General features: G+C 43.6%; 1 protein-coding gene across 1 annotated transcript in view; it reads left to right on the forward strand.

Moving 5' to 3' along the window:
• The window catches only part of ptprt (protein tyrosine phosphatase receptor type T), a 239,634-nt gene that overhangs the window by 80,585 nt on the left and 142,210 nt on the right, over positions 1-16,839 (forward strand). Inside the window, exons 7-8 of the mRNA XM_040158914.1 lie at positions 11,256-11,457; positions 14,515-14,617. Coding sequence (XP_040014848.1) covers positions 11,256-11,457; positions 14,515-14,617 — 305 coding nt within the window. The remainder of the gene's footprint in view (positions 1-11,255; positions 11,458-14,514; positions 14,618-16,839) is intronic.

Genomic DNA, 16,839 nt, shown 5'->3' on the forward strand with positions numbered 1-16,839 from the left:
AGCCAAGAGGAAGCCCTTTATATTTCAGGTGATTTACCTGAAGTGTAACCTCCACTCAGGTTGTAATCGGTGAGGACACCTGATGTGGGAGAGACTCTAACTACTTCTGCCCTACAGCGTTGCACAAAGAACCTGGTTTTTAACAGACCAGAAGGGGGCTTTCACCTTCAGGAACAGTCAAGTAAATGTATTTAGTCACAACTGTTCGATCACAAACAACTTTAATTAAGAAATAAACGCATAAAACATTTTCAGGGGTTGTTGAACCTTTATTAATTTTCTCATTGTGTCTAAACAATATGCCTGGTAGGAAATGAACCAAGAGCCTTTCCTTTTTCTAACAGTAAGACTAAGTGAGCAAAGCAACACGGTAGCATCAGGGAACACATTAAGCCCGTCAAAGGATACTATACAGGCCTTATGCTTGTAGGGCTATTCCTTAATCTCCTTGGAGATTTCATTTGAGGCATTTTTGGAAATAATCATACCTCCAGTAAATTTGTGCAGAGTTTCAGCTGCCCTTGTCAGTTCTGCAACTTGAGTATCGGATCTCAAACCTGGAGGATTTACATATAGTAAGGTTTAAGTCATACTAAAACACTTTCTATGTCTGGTCATTAATGCATTTGATAGTGAAAACAGGAACCCTCAGGACACATTTCAGTGCTCTATAATTTGATGAGAAACAGTCAGAATTCTTACAGTAGAAGCTGCAGCCCAGGAAAATAAGGGAGCAAAATGCCCCAAAGCAACATATTTAAATGTTCCAGTGACGGAGCGCTCTAGGGGGCGTCGTAGTCATGAGTCTTTCTAGTTGGGAGCAAAGCAAGACGAGTGTGACAGAGAGAGGAGGTTGGGGGAATGAGTGGTTTGACAAAATATCCGACTTTAACACAGGAGACCACTTTTTGTTTCCTGTTTGCTACCAACAGTCGGCGTTGATTTCTTTCTCCCAAAACCTCAACCGAGCGGTGGTTTCTATAACCCCTGCGACCGGTTTGGTGGGTCGATGCCCGGCTCCTCCTGTCCACATGTCAGAGCGTCCCTGGGCAGGACAGGGAACCCCACGTTGCTCCTGATGTGCAGGCCGGCGCCTTGCTAGCGCCCTCGGGGTGTGGGTGGGGGAATGAGAGGCAAAGTTGCAAAGGGGCTACAGAAGTGCAGTCCATTTCCCATTGAAATCAAAGAAAATAAAATGCGCAGCAATTAGGGCAGGTCTCCTAGAAAGCATCTGATCTCAGCGAAGCAAGACGGCCTTAATCTGTCTGCAAGTAGTCGAAGACAAGAGGATTATACACCGAGGCACATGAACACACACGCACACACAAGGGGGTAATAGTCAGCGAGGATTATCCATCCAGACCCCTACCCCTGCCCTGTCTGTCTCCTCCACACACACGCACACACAAATGATTATGTGTGGCCCTGTAATCTCTCAAGCTCTGCAACTTCCTGCCCTGCAGCCAATCAGGGCTTCGCTTTTTCAGCAGCAGTTACGCTCTGCAGGTGTCCGTACCTGTCAGATCCTCCTTTTCGCTCTCCCTCCTCACCTCAGTGCTGAGGCCTCGTCTACCTCTGCTGCGTTCATTTCTTTGTTTCCCTCCTTCGTTACCCGACGCGTACAGCCGGTTTTACCTTTGATGAGTTTATTCTTAAAATATCTTTTGTTGTTTCCACTCAGTAATATCCGTAAACACTATAAGGTCACATCAACTTATTTAAGTTGAGGGAATATTTAGAATTTTATTATTGAAATATTTTCGGAATCACTTTCCAAGATATTACGTAAATGAACACATGCTGTTCAAACCATATTATTAGACATTCTGTATCACAGAGGGAAATAATTGTTGATCAGGGTTTCACGGCCCCAGATCCAACACCTTTCAAGCGAGGATACTGTATACTGCACAACATCTTCCATCACATGTTGTCAACCACCCATTGTAGCAAACACTGTCTTTAGTGTTTTCTCTTTTTTTTTTTTTTATGCCATACAGTATATTAATTAGATTTGGAAGGAAAAAAAGTTAAGAATCAACATCTAGAGTAACAAAAGCAAGACTCTGTGAAACCCAGGACAGAAAAAAAAAGATGAACGAAACTGAGGGTTGTGTCTATTTTTTATTACCGTAACTTGCTGATACGTGGAAAACCACATCGCCACAACACACAAAACGCATTCCGCAATACGCTCGTACATCACTGCCAATCTGCGGTGAGCCGCTTGTCAGTGAATACCTTGTCAGCAAATGATTTTGAATGTAGGAACGAGAGCAGAAGCAGAAGCACGTGTGGCCTACATTAGCATCTAGAGGCAGAGCGCGCTTTCTGTCACTCGTCTGAACTCTGTCTCTGGGTGGCTGTCAAACAGGCATCACCGGGATGCAGATTCAGGCCGTTTCCCGTCAGACTGTCGCCACGGGCCGATTTTCTCTGATCACCTCCTCCAGGGCGACCTGGGTTTCTACTATTTGATACTTCTTGTGGTGGAGGTGGTATTGATTTTGACGTGAGCTTCGGTCACAGCGGCTCCCATAACGGACAAGCGACAGGATACAAGAGCTTCCCCAAACTCTTGTATCCTGTCATTTGCGGAATTTTATATTCCCAGAACTCATCGCTCCTCCTTTCTGCCTCTTGACTGCTGATTGAACAGCCCGATTAAGCCATTGAGGCCTTTGTTCCAGATTAACAGCTCGGCTATTTATGAAGCTACAATGTTGTTGCTACGGCCCACCTCCCATTTTCTCTTTTTCTTTTTCCATCTCTCTCTTGTGTATATTTATCTCAGTGAGAACAATACTGCAGCCAGGGCATTTTATCAGGCTATATTTAGTCATCATCCAGCTTTGTCCTTCTGTCTTTCTCGCTCTGACTCCTTTTTGCTTATCAGGAAGTTGATGAGAACAATAGAGACAGCATGGCTAGGAAATATTATCAGATTATTGTCTCTGGCTGTTTCTTTCTGCAGTTAGCTTATCTAGTCGGGAACAATAGAAAAATGGGGTGAGGTAAACGCCAATGACTCAATTCCGATTTGTGTTTTTATGTATGCATACATGAGTATTCACATGTGTGCGTTTGCGTGCATCTTGGCGTTTATCGTGGGTTTTTCGCATGTACATACATATTTGGATTAGCATGTCTTAGCATGCGTGTGTGTGTGTGTGTGAGCGGACTTTGGTATTAGCATTTTTGTTTGTGTGTGCTTGCTTTTTCTATTCGTAGTGACCCGGAGTGTCTTGACATTTTGAAGCGAGGAACCAGGAGAGCGGTGGGTCCCAAATGGAAACTTCTAAAAACGGAAATGCTGGGACTAAAAACAAACCGGTGCCTGGCAAATTACAGGGCGAGTCAGGAGGTGCCAGGTTACATTGGGAGGGGAGAGTAAGGGAGAGAAGTTTTATTCAGGTTTTTCACATTGCAACAATGAGACAGTGTTGTTATTCTCATTGGGAAGCTCTTTTTTTTTTTTACGGAGTCTGAAGGCACGGTTGCAGATGTCAAGGTGCAAAGAAACAGAAAGAACTATGTGTTATGCATATTGGGCCTGACACAGTTAGAGAGAGATTTGTATTTGTATTGTATGTCTTCTATTTTATGCATTAGAGAGCAGGATAGGTGATATAAAGTAGTCTCTTTTTATACTGGAGATGGTCTCTAATGAGCAGCGACAGGAAGTGTCAAAATAGAGTTTGAGAGAAAGAGTAAGTGGATTTTAGAAGGCGGCGTTTTCCCTTCGTACTCTGTTATTCACGTCTTCAGCAAACTGCCTTAGGTGCATTCAGAGGCAGGATAGTAGTTGTCGAGCCACTGAGAGTTTATAATATCTGAGACCAAGGCCTCTTTTGGTGTTAGCACATTTGTTGCAGAGACAAACAACAAACAAACTAGCACGGCTTAGTCTAATTTCAAACTTCTCACACAAATGATGATTGAGGCATCCTCTTTGAGAGGTCACAAAAGGTAGAGAGAAAAAAAAATCCCAGCTGCAACAGTCGATTTATACTGTACATTTCTATTTAACATATTTTAAGAAGAGCAACGGAAGGCCGGTTCTCTCGCCTGAGTACAATGCAAGCCTGTTACTCCCTTATGAACCAGATCATAGCCTGAAATCCTCCAGCCCTGCTGGCAGGCCATCTGATACTTTTAGAGCATCAGCTCAGGGAAGGAAGCCCCCAAAAACACCTTTTTCTGTCTTTCATAAACTGCAGGAGTAAAAAGCGGATTTTACCGCTTTTGATGTTGCCTCAAATATCACGTGTAGTGGCGTTACGTAAGAAAAAAGCCCGCTGACTGGGGCTTTCTGCCTTTCCAACCCATAACTGGGATTGTCTTGGGGTTGGTTAATGCATTTTAAGACAAAACACATTTAAATAGAACCACTTTCATCTCATGAACCTGTTTTAACAGGAGGCCCTGAAAAGGAACAGGAAAATGTTTATTCATATTACAAAAATGCACATGCCATTTAAAGTATTGAATAGCATTTCCAGCTCAAACAATGGATACTCAATGTACAATAGAGCGAAGGAGAGATGAGGTTATACGAGACTGAGACAAAGACAGAAAAGATTAAAGAAATTTCAAGAAAAAGAGAGTGTGCTGCCGGTAAAACTCCGGAGTTAAGAACCATCCCAGACGTGCAAAACTGCAGTGTAGATGAATTAGGTAATGTTTTATATTCCAAGCCCTGGGGTACCGGTCCGTATAAATACATAGTAATATAGAAGAGTGGAGACAGGTCCGGGCTTGTCAGTTTAGGAAACCGGTAATGTTCAGCCACATAGTTACCGACTACACCGAGAAGAGGGAGGGCAGAAATTTCAAGGCAGTGACTGAAACGTGCTTTATTCATTTTTTTATACCGCTGTAATCTGCCTTGGATGAGAGCATCTAAGACATGCTAGAAAATTTGCAAGGTAGTAAACAATTTGAAACTCCACTCAAGTGAACGGTAGTGAAATAAAAGAGAGCAGAAAGAACAAACACCTCACATAGTTCCTACTTAATTCAACATGACAGAAAACTGCAACACTGAGATAGTGAGGAATGAAGCCACCGCATATTTTCTAATAAAACAAACAAGAGCACAGAGAATAAAAAATGGAAAATGACAAAACTGAATTGATATAGCATTTCTACAGCAGCGGTCCCACAACGGCACCTTGTAAACATGGTTTATTTCCATAAAACTTGGCTGGAGCTCGAAATGCTGCGACCCAGCAGGGTGTACACACACACACACACACACTGCAGCGGTGGCGTGTTTGATGAAGAGGGCTGCTGGGTAAAAGCTACGGCTTCTGATATTAACCAGCATCAATCTCCTGCATGGGCAAACACACACAGTGGTATATGCAAACACACATGTGGGCACGCAGCGCGCACACGCTGCCACACAAACACCTGCCCAGGTACAGCGTTCCCGGCATCACTTTCTAACAGGGCCGCTTTTATAAAAGGGGTTTAGAGGTTTATTATATCTTTTGGGCTGTAAAAAAAATACCTTTGCCTCATCTTTCAGCGGGACACCTGTTTTGTCAAAAAAAAAAAACGACGAGACAAAGTAAAAGTTAGTTAGAAAGGCTGAAAAGTCGTTAATAAATGTTTCCCTCCATAGTCCAGGTCTGCGGTTGTTGCTAGATGGATTTTGGTCCAGATGCTCCGCAGGTCTTTAATGATTTAAACAGACCTAAACAGAACGATGCTGGAGAAATAGAAACTCCAGTCAGAGATTTTTCACAGCAGCCCAGACGTTGTTTTTATTATTGGCTTCAAACTGATTTGTAAAGCCACTTTAAATCATTTATTAACCATGAATTAAGTCCTCAGTTAGAACCTGTAAACCTTTTTATAAAGGGTGTGATACCCTGGCACCTATCAGCTTTTCTCCCTTTGCATCTCTTATCCTATCTTTCCCTGTCATGTGCTTTTTCTCTCTCTTCCTCGCCGTTGTCTCTCCCTCTTCCAGCTCTTCTGGTCCTATCCTCATTTGTCTACCTCTGTCCTCTTTTCACCGCGCTCATTTTCCCCGACCTACTCGCTAATTCAATCACACGCACGCACTCACTCGTACACCTTCCCTCCCATGGGTTATCCCCCCGCACAAGCACACTCTATTACCCAAGATGCACTGCCGTGCTGCGCGCCTGCCTTTTCATAGGCCAATAAAACAACCTGAGCTTTATGGCTCTACCAATTCCAAGTGCATCAACTATAGAGGGAGAGGGAGAGAAAGGAGGGGTGATATAGAGGTAGAGGGGGGTGGGAAAGAGAGAGCACATCTGAAGTTTATGACCCAAACGCCACCTTTTGAAAGAAAGAGAAAAGGAGTGGATGAGTAGACCGGGCGGAGAGATAAGAGAGGAGATGGAGAGAAACTTAAGGAAATAGTGGAAAGAGTGAAGGGGGAGAAATAGGGAGGGGTGGACGGAAAAGACTTATCGCAATGGAAAGAGGGGTATAAACAGATAAAGAGATTCTACCACTCAACAGGGACGGAGAGAGAAGAGAGATAGAGTCAGTGGATGAGACGAGGGCAAAGGCAGAGAGAGAGAGAAAGTGTGTAAAGCCCATAAAAATATAGAGAGCCTTTCATGACTTGTAAAATAACAGCCATCGATATGCAAACCAAAACTGCAGCACAGATGAAATAGATGATATTTCATTGTTCCAGCCCCTAAGTCCCAGTCTGTATAAATAGCTATTGATTTTACATGTTTTATTCAGCCAGCCGGGCGAACTTTCAGGCCTTGGAGACTTCAGCTGCTCGTCGAAGGCGAGGCTGCAGCTCTGTCAGGGGCTTTCGCCTGCGTTTTAGACCGCCGCCTTCTATTGGCTGAAGGCTTGTCCCGAGTTCCTCAATCCGATTGGTGTTTTCGTTGTCTGCCTGCGCCGCGCCGGGGGGAGTTAAGTTAAGGGTCGGGAAGTGGAGGAGAAAACTTGCCATCATTATACGTACTTTCTCAGTGCAGCGGCAATGAAACAAAAGACCCACTGTGTCAACGTTTGCAGGACTTCATTTAAACTCCGGAGCACTTACAGTCTGAATTAGGGTCGTCTTGGCCAGATGAGAACGGGGACATTCGAACAAGAGGACAGGGGACGATACCAGTCTCACCTGACATTCACAACAGAAGGGAGGAGTGACTACAATTTGAGCATCCATCCATCCATTCAGTTCATACTAAGGGTCGCCTTCTCAGCTCTTTTATAGCCATCGCAGTCTTCTGAAACGGCACAGTAAGCTAAAGATGACTGTGGCTGCGCGAACCGTTATCATCGGGCTACGTGGTATCAGAAGTTACGCCGATCACGCTCATTTCGGACAGTTGGCCTTACCTTGCAGACACCGGGAGCAATTTTTGAGGTCCGCGCCTTGCCCAAGGACCCGCCTGAGCTCCAGCCGCTGCAGACTCGCAGGACAACAATGTCTCAAGTACGGAAGCCTGTGAGAAGCAATCAAACAGCGCTGCTTTCTATTTACAGGTGACTGTATATAGCTCTGTGTGCCCATAGTGACACGGGGGGGAAACTGATCAGCCGTCGCAGGTTCAGCTCACGTGTTCAGGACCAAGATAGAGAGGGGGATTTGGGAGCCACTTGAATGGCTGCAGTTTGAGTTGCCCTCTGGTTCTCTAACAAGACAGTGAAATGCTGGAAGTGAGAACATGATCCAGACCAACTACAGGAGGAAACCCAGAAAGCAAGAGTTAATCTAACCAAACGACATGAACTGAAAGCAAGCCACACTCTGGACCCATGCTCAGTGGACTAGTTCTTAATGGGTTTCCAACTGGTATGAAGAAAACACGTCACGTGAAAGAGCATCAGTCATGCTCAACTAAAGTCACACAGACTGGACGTCGCATGTCCGAGCCTGGAATTTGAGTTTACCGCCAACTGCAGTCCTTCCAGGAATCTGGAGCCAGAAAATCCACGTTCAGTGATCAGAGCAGTCTCTCTCTCTCTCTTGCTCGTGTTTTTGTTTTGCTGTCTACATTTTCTTTCCTCTGCCCTATTTTAGACTTCCTCTCCTCTCGTTTCCTGTCTCTCCCCCTCTCCTCCTCACAAACGCACACTCACACACTCACACATTCACACATCGCCACGCCAGCCCGCAGGCCCAGTCGATGCGAGGCATCCAGCTGCCAGGGCTTTTTATTTGAGTCTGTTAATGGATTGACGAGGGCCGCTCGGTTCATGAGCGTGAAGGGCCGGGATCATCCTCCCACCGCCTCGCTCGCACACTCACGCGCACACGCAGACACACACACACGTACGCACACATCCTTGTTTTGCTATATTTGTGGGGGCCCATCATTGACACAATGCTTTCCGTAGCCCCTCACCCTAACACTAACCTAAACCGAATTCTGACCCTAACTCTGAAACCAAGTCTTAACCCTCAATCAGCCGATTTAAAGCTGTTGGACCCCACAAAAATAGCTAAACAAGGCAGCACACACACACACACACACACACACACACACGCACACACACGCACACACACACCACCTCCAGGCTACCCATTTTCAACAAGCATCCATCTGCATCACTTGTTATCACCGCCTTTCTTTTTCCCTCCCTCTCAGCCTCCGTTTTTCTCTGGCTCTCTATTCGTCTCTCTTTCCTTCTCCTCTTTCTTCCATCTTTCCTATTTTTCTCTGCCACTTTGAATTCCTCACTATTTTTCTCACGTTCCCTCTCGTTCTGCCTCACTTTCTCCTTCTCTCCTCACCATTACATTTCAGATTGTTTCTTTCAATCCAGCGTTGTTATTGTCACTACAGTATTTATTTTTTTTTTTTTTGAATTGCAAAGGCACGAACCAGGCGAAGGCAAAACACTCCCTCCCCGTCTCGATTTCACTTTTCCATTCAGTGTTCTTTATTGGCAAGCAAACTCAGAGCAGTAATGCCAAATTGTACGACATTTAAAGACAATCATAAACATAATTAGCTTGTAAGTTAAATTAAATCTCTCTCTGGAATCCCTCTGGTATCAGCGTGTTCCTGTGCAAGTGCGTTTGTATATATCTGAACCTGGAGAGCATTCATTCATTACAGCTCCGCGTCTCAGTATTTGCTGCTCTTGCTTACATCTTTCTTTTACACTCCTCCATTCTCCTGCGCTTATTGTTTCTCTATTTCCTCTTTCCTTCAAGTTTGCTGTCTCACTTCAGCTTTTTCTCGCCCCGTGTTGTTCGGTCTGAATTCACTACGTAACTACGCTTTATTTCCGAAACAGAAAAGTGCCGGAAGTTCTGGCACATCGGTACTTATTTTGGTGTCACCGGAACACTCGCTCTCTGTCTCGGTCATTCTTTCTTAAAGATTTTTTTGCCCTTTGGTGGACTGATCAATGTAGAGTGGAACCGAAAGGGCAGATGGGAAACGGTGATCAACTGCAGGAGAGCTCCCTGGCTAAATCCAAGCCGCAGAGTTTATGATCGTGTGCTACCAATCTCTGAGATGTCTCAGAAGATAGCCAACAAATTTGAATAGAATTTGGCGCTCACAGCCCAGCTATACTTATCAGACAATTTGTGTGTGTGTGTGTGTGTGTGTGTGTGTGTGTGTGTGTGTGTGTGTGTGTGTGTGTGTGTGTGTGTGCTTTTTAGCTATGATGCTCAGCTCATGCTCGCGGGATAATTTTCCCCCGGGGACTCTGCCCTCGCATGCTGTTTGGTCGAGAAATCAAACCCGGAAGACAAATGATAGGAAACATGAACCCGTACTATGCTGGAGCAGGAGGAGAGAATAAATAGCGTTGGTGGAGGTTTCCACTCAATTGAGTGCGTTCTGGTTCATTCACGTTCTGTTTCTTTTGTCCCTTCTCCTTCTCCACCTCTCTCACTCGTTCTCACCTTGCCTCCACACTTTACGTACCTTGTTCTTTTCTCTCACTGTGAGGCTGAAAGACAAACTGGAATGCACTTAGAGAGCCTGACTCAGACCCTCACATTCACAGAGCTGAAACGTGTCTGGGGTTGAATCGCTATTAATGTGCCCCCCCCCAACCACCACCACCAGTCAATACTCCTTTGTACTGACTGTCATTCACAATGACAGCTGTCCTCCAGTGCTCCACTGTGTGTGTGTGTGTGTGTGTGTGTTTGCCTCGGCCCATGTGTGCAATCATTGGCAGTTGTGCAGCGTGGAAATTTGCCAGTAGCAACATTACGACAGACATTGACAGTTCTTTTAACAGAAGAACTGTTGAAGTGCCTTTGCCAGTTTAGCGGACATGGGTCAATTTGTTCAATTTGTTCCAGTCTCAAAGTGGAGATCATGGGGAGGAACACAGACCTGCAGTAAATAGCCCACATCACTGCTACATCAAAATTGAATAATTGAATTGTTGACATTTAACAGACAATTTAATAACAGATGGTCGATTGGTTGGATTTGCACAATGTGACAGTGGAGGTGGTTGGGTGGTTGGGCGGGAGGCTTAGATTCTGAAGCCTACTGTTTTGGAATTAAAAAAAAAAGCAAAACAGAAACTTGATGTAAAATTGACTTGATATTCTTCAGTCTAGTCAAGTCAAGTTTTTAATTAGTGGCATAATCTGAATATCAGAAATATAGTTTCATTATGAGCAATTTATCTCTGCAGAATAAAAAAGCAACTGTTAAACAATGATATCAACATCTTAACCCGGAATTATTGTAAAATCACTGACTAAAGATGCATTTTAGCATCTTTCATCTTATTGTTTTGGTTTTATGGCCCACAACTCACTGTTTTGGTTCCGTGTCAATGGTCTTATCTCAGTTGAGCCTTTAGCAGATAAAGAGTCAGACATTTTCTTCAGGAGTCGGCCAAGAAAAAGCTAAAAATGGAATGAATACTGGACATTCGTTCATCAGGTAACGTTGACAGGGCAAATGTTTGTTAACATGTTCACCCCAACAAGTGTTACTATGTAAAGGTTGTGTTTAAGCTTAATTCCTCTACCCTCAAGTGGGCAGAAAATGGATTAATTTACTATTATTCCACTATTCGACTATGCTAAACTGTACAAAGACTAAATTAGGTTAAACAAATTAGGAGAGGAATCCAGAGCCTTAGATGATAAACTAAGCTAAACTCACACTATAACTGAAGTCAGCGCCATAACAACGGGTCAAAAGACCTGAGATTAGTGTCTCCAAAGTGAACCAAACTAAAAAGAACTAGACTAAATTACATAGAACTGTGTAAATGTGAAACAAGTAAAATTGTTTCCTGTCTGCCTCCAGATTACTTACAAGGCCCTGAGCTCATTGGACCCCAGTGCAGATCTGACAACCCAGAGGGGACAGGTGTTCAAGCTGAGGAACGAGACCCACCATCTGTTTGTAGGTCTCTACCCAGGGACCACCTACTTCTTCACCCTCAAGGCCTCCACGAACAAGGGCTTTGGCCCGCCCGTCACCACCCGCATCACCACCAAGATAGCAGGTAAAAATACTTATAGCCAAAGAGCCACATTCGCTTTGTTGTTGTTGTCGTTTGGTTCGTTTCTAATTTTTCATTTTGTGTTGGCTGAAGTGAGTTTTTGTCTTTTCACTTCTGGTGACATTTCTTGGATTTTTTGTCTCTTTAATTACACAAAAACATTGCGACGCACTCACTCTCTTTATTACAATAACAGCAGGTGAAGTGTGAGACACTGAAGGCTAATTTGTTGACCAGCTGGTGGGTTGACATGTCAGTCAGTTTCCCTGTGAATGTGCCGGTCTGGGTTTTTGTGGCTTTCTTTGTCGGTCTGAGAGAACGTTTTCGCATCTATCTGGCTCTTTCGGTTCTTTTCTCATTTCTAACCCTCTGTTTATGTCGCCAGTCTTTATCGATAGAAAATGTCAGTGGCAACCCAAAAAACGAAAACAATCCCTTGGAAAAAAAAACAAAAAAAACTTTCAGAGCAAAAACTGTGAAATGCCCTCACATGTTAATGTTTTTCTTTATTCTGGAACAAGACTCTCTTCTTATTCCAGCTGTTTTGTGAAGGGTGTTCTTTGTTGTTTAAATCATGCAAAATAAAACCCAGTTGCTTTTTCTGTCTCTGTATGTCTCTCATTGTTCTTTATCTCTCTGACTCACCCTTTCTCTCCATCTCCCTCCAGCTTTACCTGGCTCTCCCTCTATCTCTCAGCTGCTTCCCCTTTCCCCTTTCGGTATCTCTCTCTCTCTTTCTCCCTCTCTGTCTCCGTTCCTACTTTTTTCCTGTTTCTAATAATCCCTCCCTATTCTTTCCCTTTCCTTTTCACGATATTGTTATTTCAGTTTCCTCCTCATTGAGGTAGTTGTGACCTTTAGCTGTGGTTTTCATCAGTGCATCCGTGGAGAAGCTCGCTGTACAAATGGTGGCTTGTTGCACGCAGCTATGCATGCTACAGTTACACAACTGTCTATTCAGCATGACTATTTCTTGGCGACTGGCTGCAGTGGCAAGGCGATCCCGAATTTTATTGAAGCCAGGTATACTCTGTGAGGCTGAGGGTAAGTCATTTAGATCAGCTATAGCCAATGAGACGGGAGGTGGACAGCGGCCAACGCTTCTCGTAAAGGTGACAAGCTTGGCCCTCAGGGCAACATTTGTCTTCTGGGTTGAGCTCCACATATAACAATCCATTCCTTGAAAGTATTGAGAGATTTATACCAAAATTTGGAACAGTTTCTCTCAAAAGCTTTGTGTTGACGCGTTAAGAGAACAGCGAGATGCTGATATTCAAAGCAAGATGGCACCTACTTGTCAAACATTATGTTTCTTCAATCCTTTTAATGTTTACGTACAACCTTCATTTCATCGTTACATACTTTTTATGACTATGTAAAACTGAAATCTATACCCCTAGTTAATCCAGGAAGAGTTTATCACCTCGCATGAATTAATTGATCATTACCACTCAATCCATATGTGATATGAAGCAGGGGAAATGTCATACATCTTCACTTGTAGCCTTTATGTATCCAGAGATGCTCTGCTGAGCAGTCAAGCTCTTTTCCCAATCCCACAGCTTTTCCTGTTTATCCAGTTACAAACTCAGTACCGGAAACTGTGCCGTGCCACGGCAAGTGGCCAGTTTTTCCTTTGTTACGAGAAGCTACGGGGTTAGTGGGAAACGTGACGTAAGATCACTTGAATCATTATAATTACGCCAAAGTGTATTTGAGATAAAGATGCCACACACATCACATTTAACCCCCCTGGAGAATCTATTTTCAATCTAATTATGGTTCCCACATTTTTGGTTTGTGAGTTAAACCCAAGCATTAGCAGTACTGATGCCTCGCTCTACCCACTGACCCTACACAGCTGAATCCTGCGTCCTGACGGTGTTGAGTGCTGGTTAAACTACGGAAGACCACAGTCTAACGCGTCATCAGTGTGTTATCAGCGTTGTCCTACCTGTCAACAGCTACAGTGATTTTTTTTTTCCATGACCTTTCCTCCATCATCCCTTGAAACCTTAACAACATGTTGCTAAGAGAAGAAAAAACAAAAAAAAAAAAAACATGGCACTTCAACACATAACAGAGCTGTCTCCCTCCAAATGTCACGCCGTCCCCAATTTTCATTATCTCATTCAGGGACCAAAGGATGAAGAGATTTAAGTTAAATGATGCCGACACATAGAGATGGATGGACAGAGGAGGAGGGGTTGGGCTCTTGTTAATAACCTTAAATGCCACCCCAATCAGGGAAAAGAGTGCCGATGTTTTACTCAGAGAGGCACTGATGCTGCACCTCCGATATGAGGGCACGGCCGATGCGAAATTAAAAAGCCGAATGTAACCGAACGTCTGTGAAGCCCTCCAGAGCGAAGCAGACATCCACCTTGTTGTAGCTCTTGACAGCAACTGATGAGGCCGCTGCTGTCAAGATATGTCAAAACAAACTAACCCAAAGATCAGTACCGGCACAGATTTGTAAATTAGATTGGTTTTTAGGGCTTTACGTGACATATTTGTTTCGATTTATATTGATTAGAGTGGTGACTCAAGAGTTTGACGTGCATATGGGAGTGAGTCCTTCTGCTCTTTGATATTAACTCAAAAGAATAAGATAAGGTTTGCCTTTGACATGTACACACACAGACCTCACCAGTAGTATCACTCAATTTCAGAAACCATGTCCTCAGTCTGGTCCCTTTCTCTTCTTTCCATTGCTTTAATCCTTTTTGACATAATGCTCATTCTACACATTGAAACCCGCTTTTTATTTTGTCTTTGCTTGCTACACGACTTTGAAAAGCACTTGGGGGGTTGAGGAAGGGGCACGGTCAACATTTTTTTTTTTTTTACCCATTTGATTCCTGAGTGATGTCAGACACTGTTATGATTTGGGGTGGTATTAATTAAAATTTTTTTCATTATACAGGATGTCAAAGTGTCAACAGCTACAGTAAAGGCGGTTATTTTTGTTTTGTTGGGTGACAAACTGTGACATCCCTCGAGTGCCATCGTTCAGTAAAAGGCACCCTAGTTTCAAATGTCACTTCTTCCTTCCGTCAGCCCCGATGATGCCAGAGTACGAGTCTGAGGCTCCACTGAATGAGACGGAGACAACCATTACCATCCTGCTGAAGCCGGCCCAATCACGTGGAGCACCCATCAGGTAATTTCCTACTCGTGTCATTTTTCTGTTTATTACATAAGTTCCTATTTTTTTACCCCTTTCTCTTCTCCTGTTGTCTCCTGATTACTCTTCTCTGTTCTCCTGCTGACTTCTTTCTCCCAACATCCCCTCTACTTCCTTTCCTGTCCTTTTCTACTCTCCTCTCCCCTCACCCTCCCTCCCTCTCCTCTCTTTCCATCCACTTTCCTCGCTATCGTCTTCCTCAAGGGTCTCTTTTAAAGTCATTACAGTCACTCACACATAGAAGTCCAATTTGTATGCAAAGGAAGTCAGAGAACGGGACTTCATTTTTTTTTTTTTTTTAATAAATTTGGCAGTGAAGCGTATCATCAGTAGTCACTTCCGTCTTGTAGCTTTTTAGCCACTGCATTACGGGGATGCAAATCCAAGTGAAGATGATGGACTGGTGATAATTTGGAAGTCAGCGTACGGTCCCTTGTGACCTGCTGACTGCTTTAGCTGAACCTCCCTGCCAACAGTTTGTAGACAAAAGGGATAATAAAAAAAGGTTTCAGGCGTTCTTTTCAAATAATGCGCAAACAAACAAGCATATAATGTGGCATAAAATGGCACAGATAAAACAGAATAGTGGACACATATATATATTAAATATATACTTGCAAACATTCAGTGCTTCCCTTGCAGTTCATAAATCAACTCTGGAAACTTTTAATGAAGTTACTAATGAATAGTAACCAATCACGTTTTGCATTAGGATGCTAACATCAGGCCACAAGCTTTATCATTTTGAAAGATGATACAGTCAGTTTCTCAGTGGTAGTGAAGGGCAGCAGCTTGCATCACTCATTTTCTGACTATTCGTGTCCATGCAGTAAGTAAAACTTAAGAACGAAGGGTAGAAGTAATATAAACACACACAACACACTCAAGTTACATTCTTCCACTCCCCAGTTGACTGTACTCACTGGTTTTAGTTTTAAAATGGAGGCACAGCTAATTCATTCCTTTTGCTTTTCTTTTACAGCCAGCGTGTTTTTTAATTAAAAGTTCACTTTGAACATGTGATTTCATCCATTTAATTGGTGTAAAGGAGAACATTATTCTCGGTCGCCTTTAGGGAAGTACAGTTTCGACAAGGGTGCGTGGAGAATATATAACGCTTCAATTTGGACTCGGGGAAACGTATTCCTGAAATGTGAGCGTGGGTCAGTGGTTCAGTGTTAATTTCTTTAAATCCCACACCATATCACACCATTTATCACCCACAAATGGCAAATATATCTCGTGTTGAATTAGGCTTCTCCTCAGTCACTATCATCTTTGTGTGTTCATCAACCCGTGATAAGCCCCTTAACATGCTTGCTTATTATGTGTTTTTTGTTCAAGTGTTACTTGTTTAAAGTCCCAACAGATGTGTGTAGGGTAACAGGGAAAAGGCATCTGTTGGCTAGTGTGCACGCAAATGTTTTTTTTTTTTTTCATTCTGAAGAGGTCAGAGCATTTCAAGTTGAGGAGCTTAGATGAGGAATGTTTATCAAAATGGCTGTGCTAAGAGGAGCAGCTGCCGTGGTTGAGACACACACACACACACACACACACGCCCACACACATACACACACATCAGCATGCATTCTCAGATGCATACACATGTGCATTTACATAAATGCACACAACGGAAGCCAGCTGCAGGGGCTAACGGTGGATGTCGGTACGCACGCATTTGCTCGCAGACACACAGAAACGCATGTGCACACACGGAAAAACGCAGACGCGCCCGCACATGCGTTCATGTACACATGCTCCACACACGCACTGGATCAAGGACGAAGACAGATACGTGCAGAAAATCAGCTCAAACATGCACAAAAACACACATTCCAGAGGTATAGATAGACACTGTATGTCTCCACTAGCCCCTAACCCTAGACCTCACTTAACTTTAAACCCCAAAACCAAGGCTCGACCATCAAACAGCCCTTTGAGGAAGTAAGGATTGATGAAAAATAGCTTATTTTTCAGAAACTTCCTCCGTTTACAAATTGTTGTTATTTTCCAAAATTGTCCTCACTTATCACAGATGTCCTCGCTTTCTAAAAATGTCCCTATTTTCCAAATTTGTCTCAATTTCCGAAATTTCCTCACTGTCAAGTTCGAAAACCCTAAATCTTGATCACAAAAAGAGACATCACACACTAACACGTATGAAGACACACTCAGACACACTCATAGGACCACCGGCA

The sequence above is a fragment of the Xiphias gladius genome, chromosome 21 (assembly GCF_016859285.1).
Source record: "Xiphias gladius isolate SHS-SW01 ecotype Sanya breed wild chromosome 21, ASM1685928v1, whole genome shotgun sequence".
Classification (NCBI taxonomy): domain Eukaryota; kingdom Metazoa; phylum Chordata; class Actinopteri; order Istiophoriformes; family Xiphiidae; genus Xiphias; species Xiphias gladius.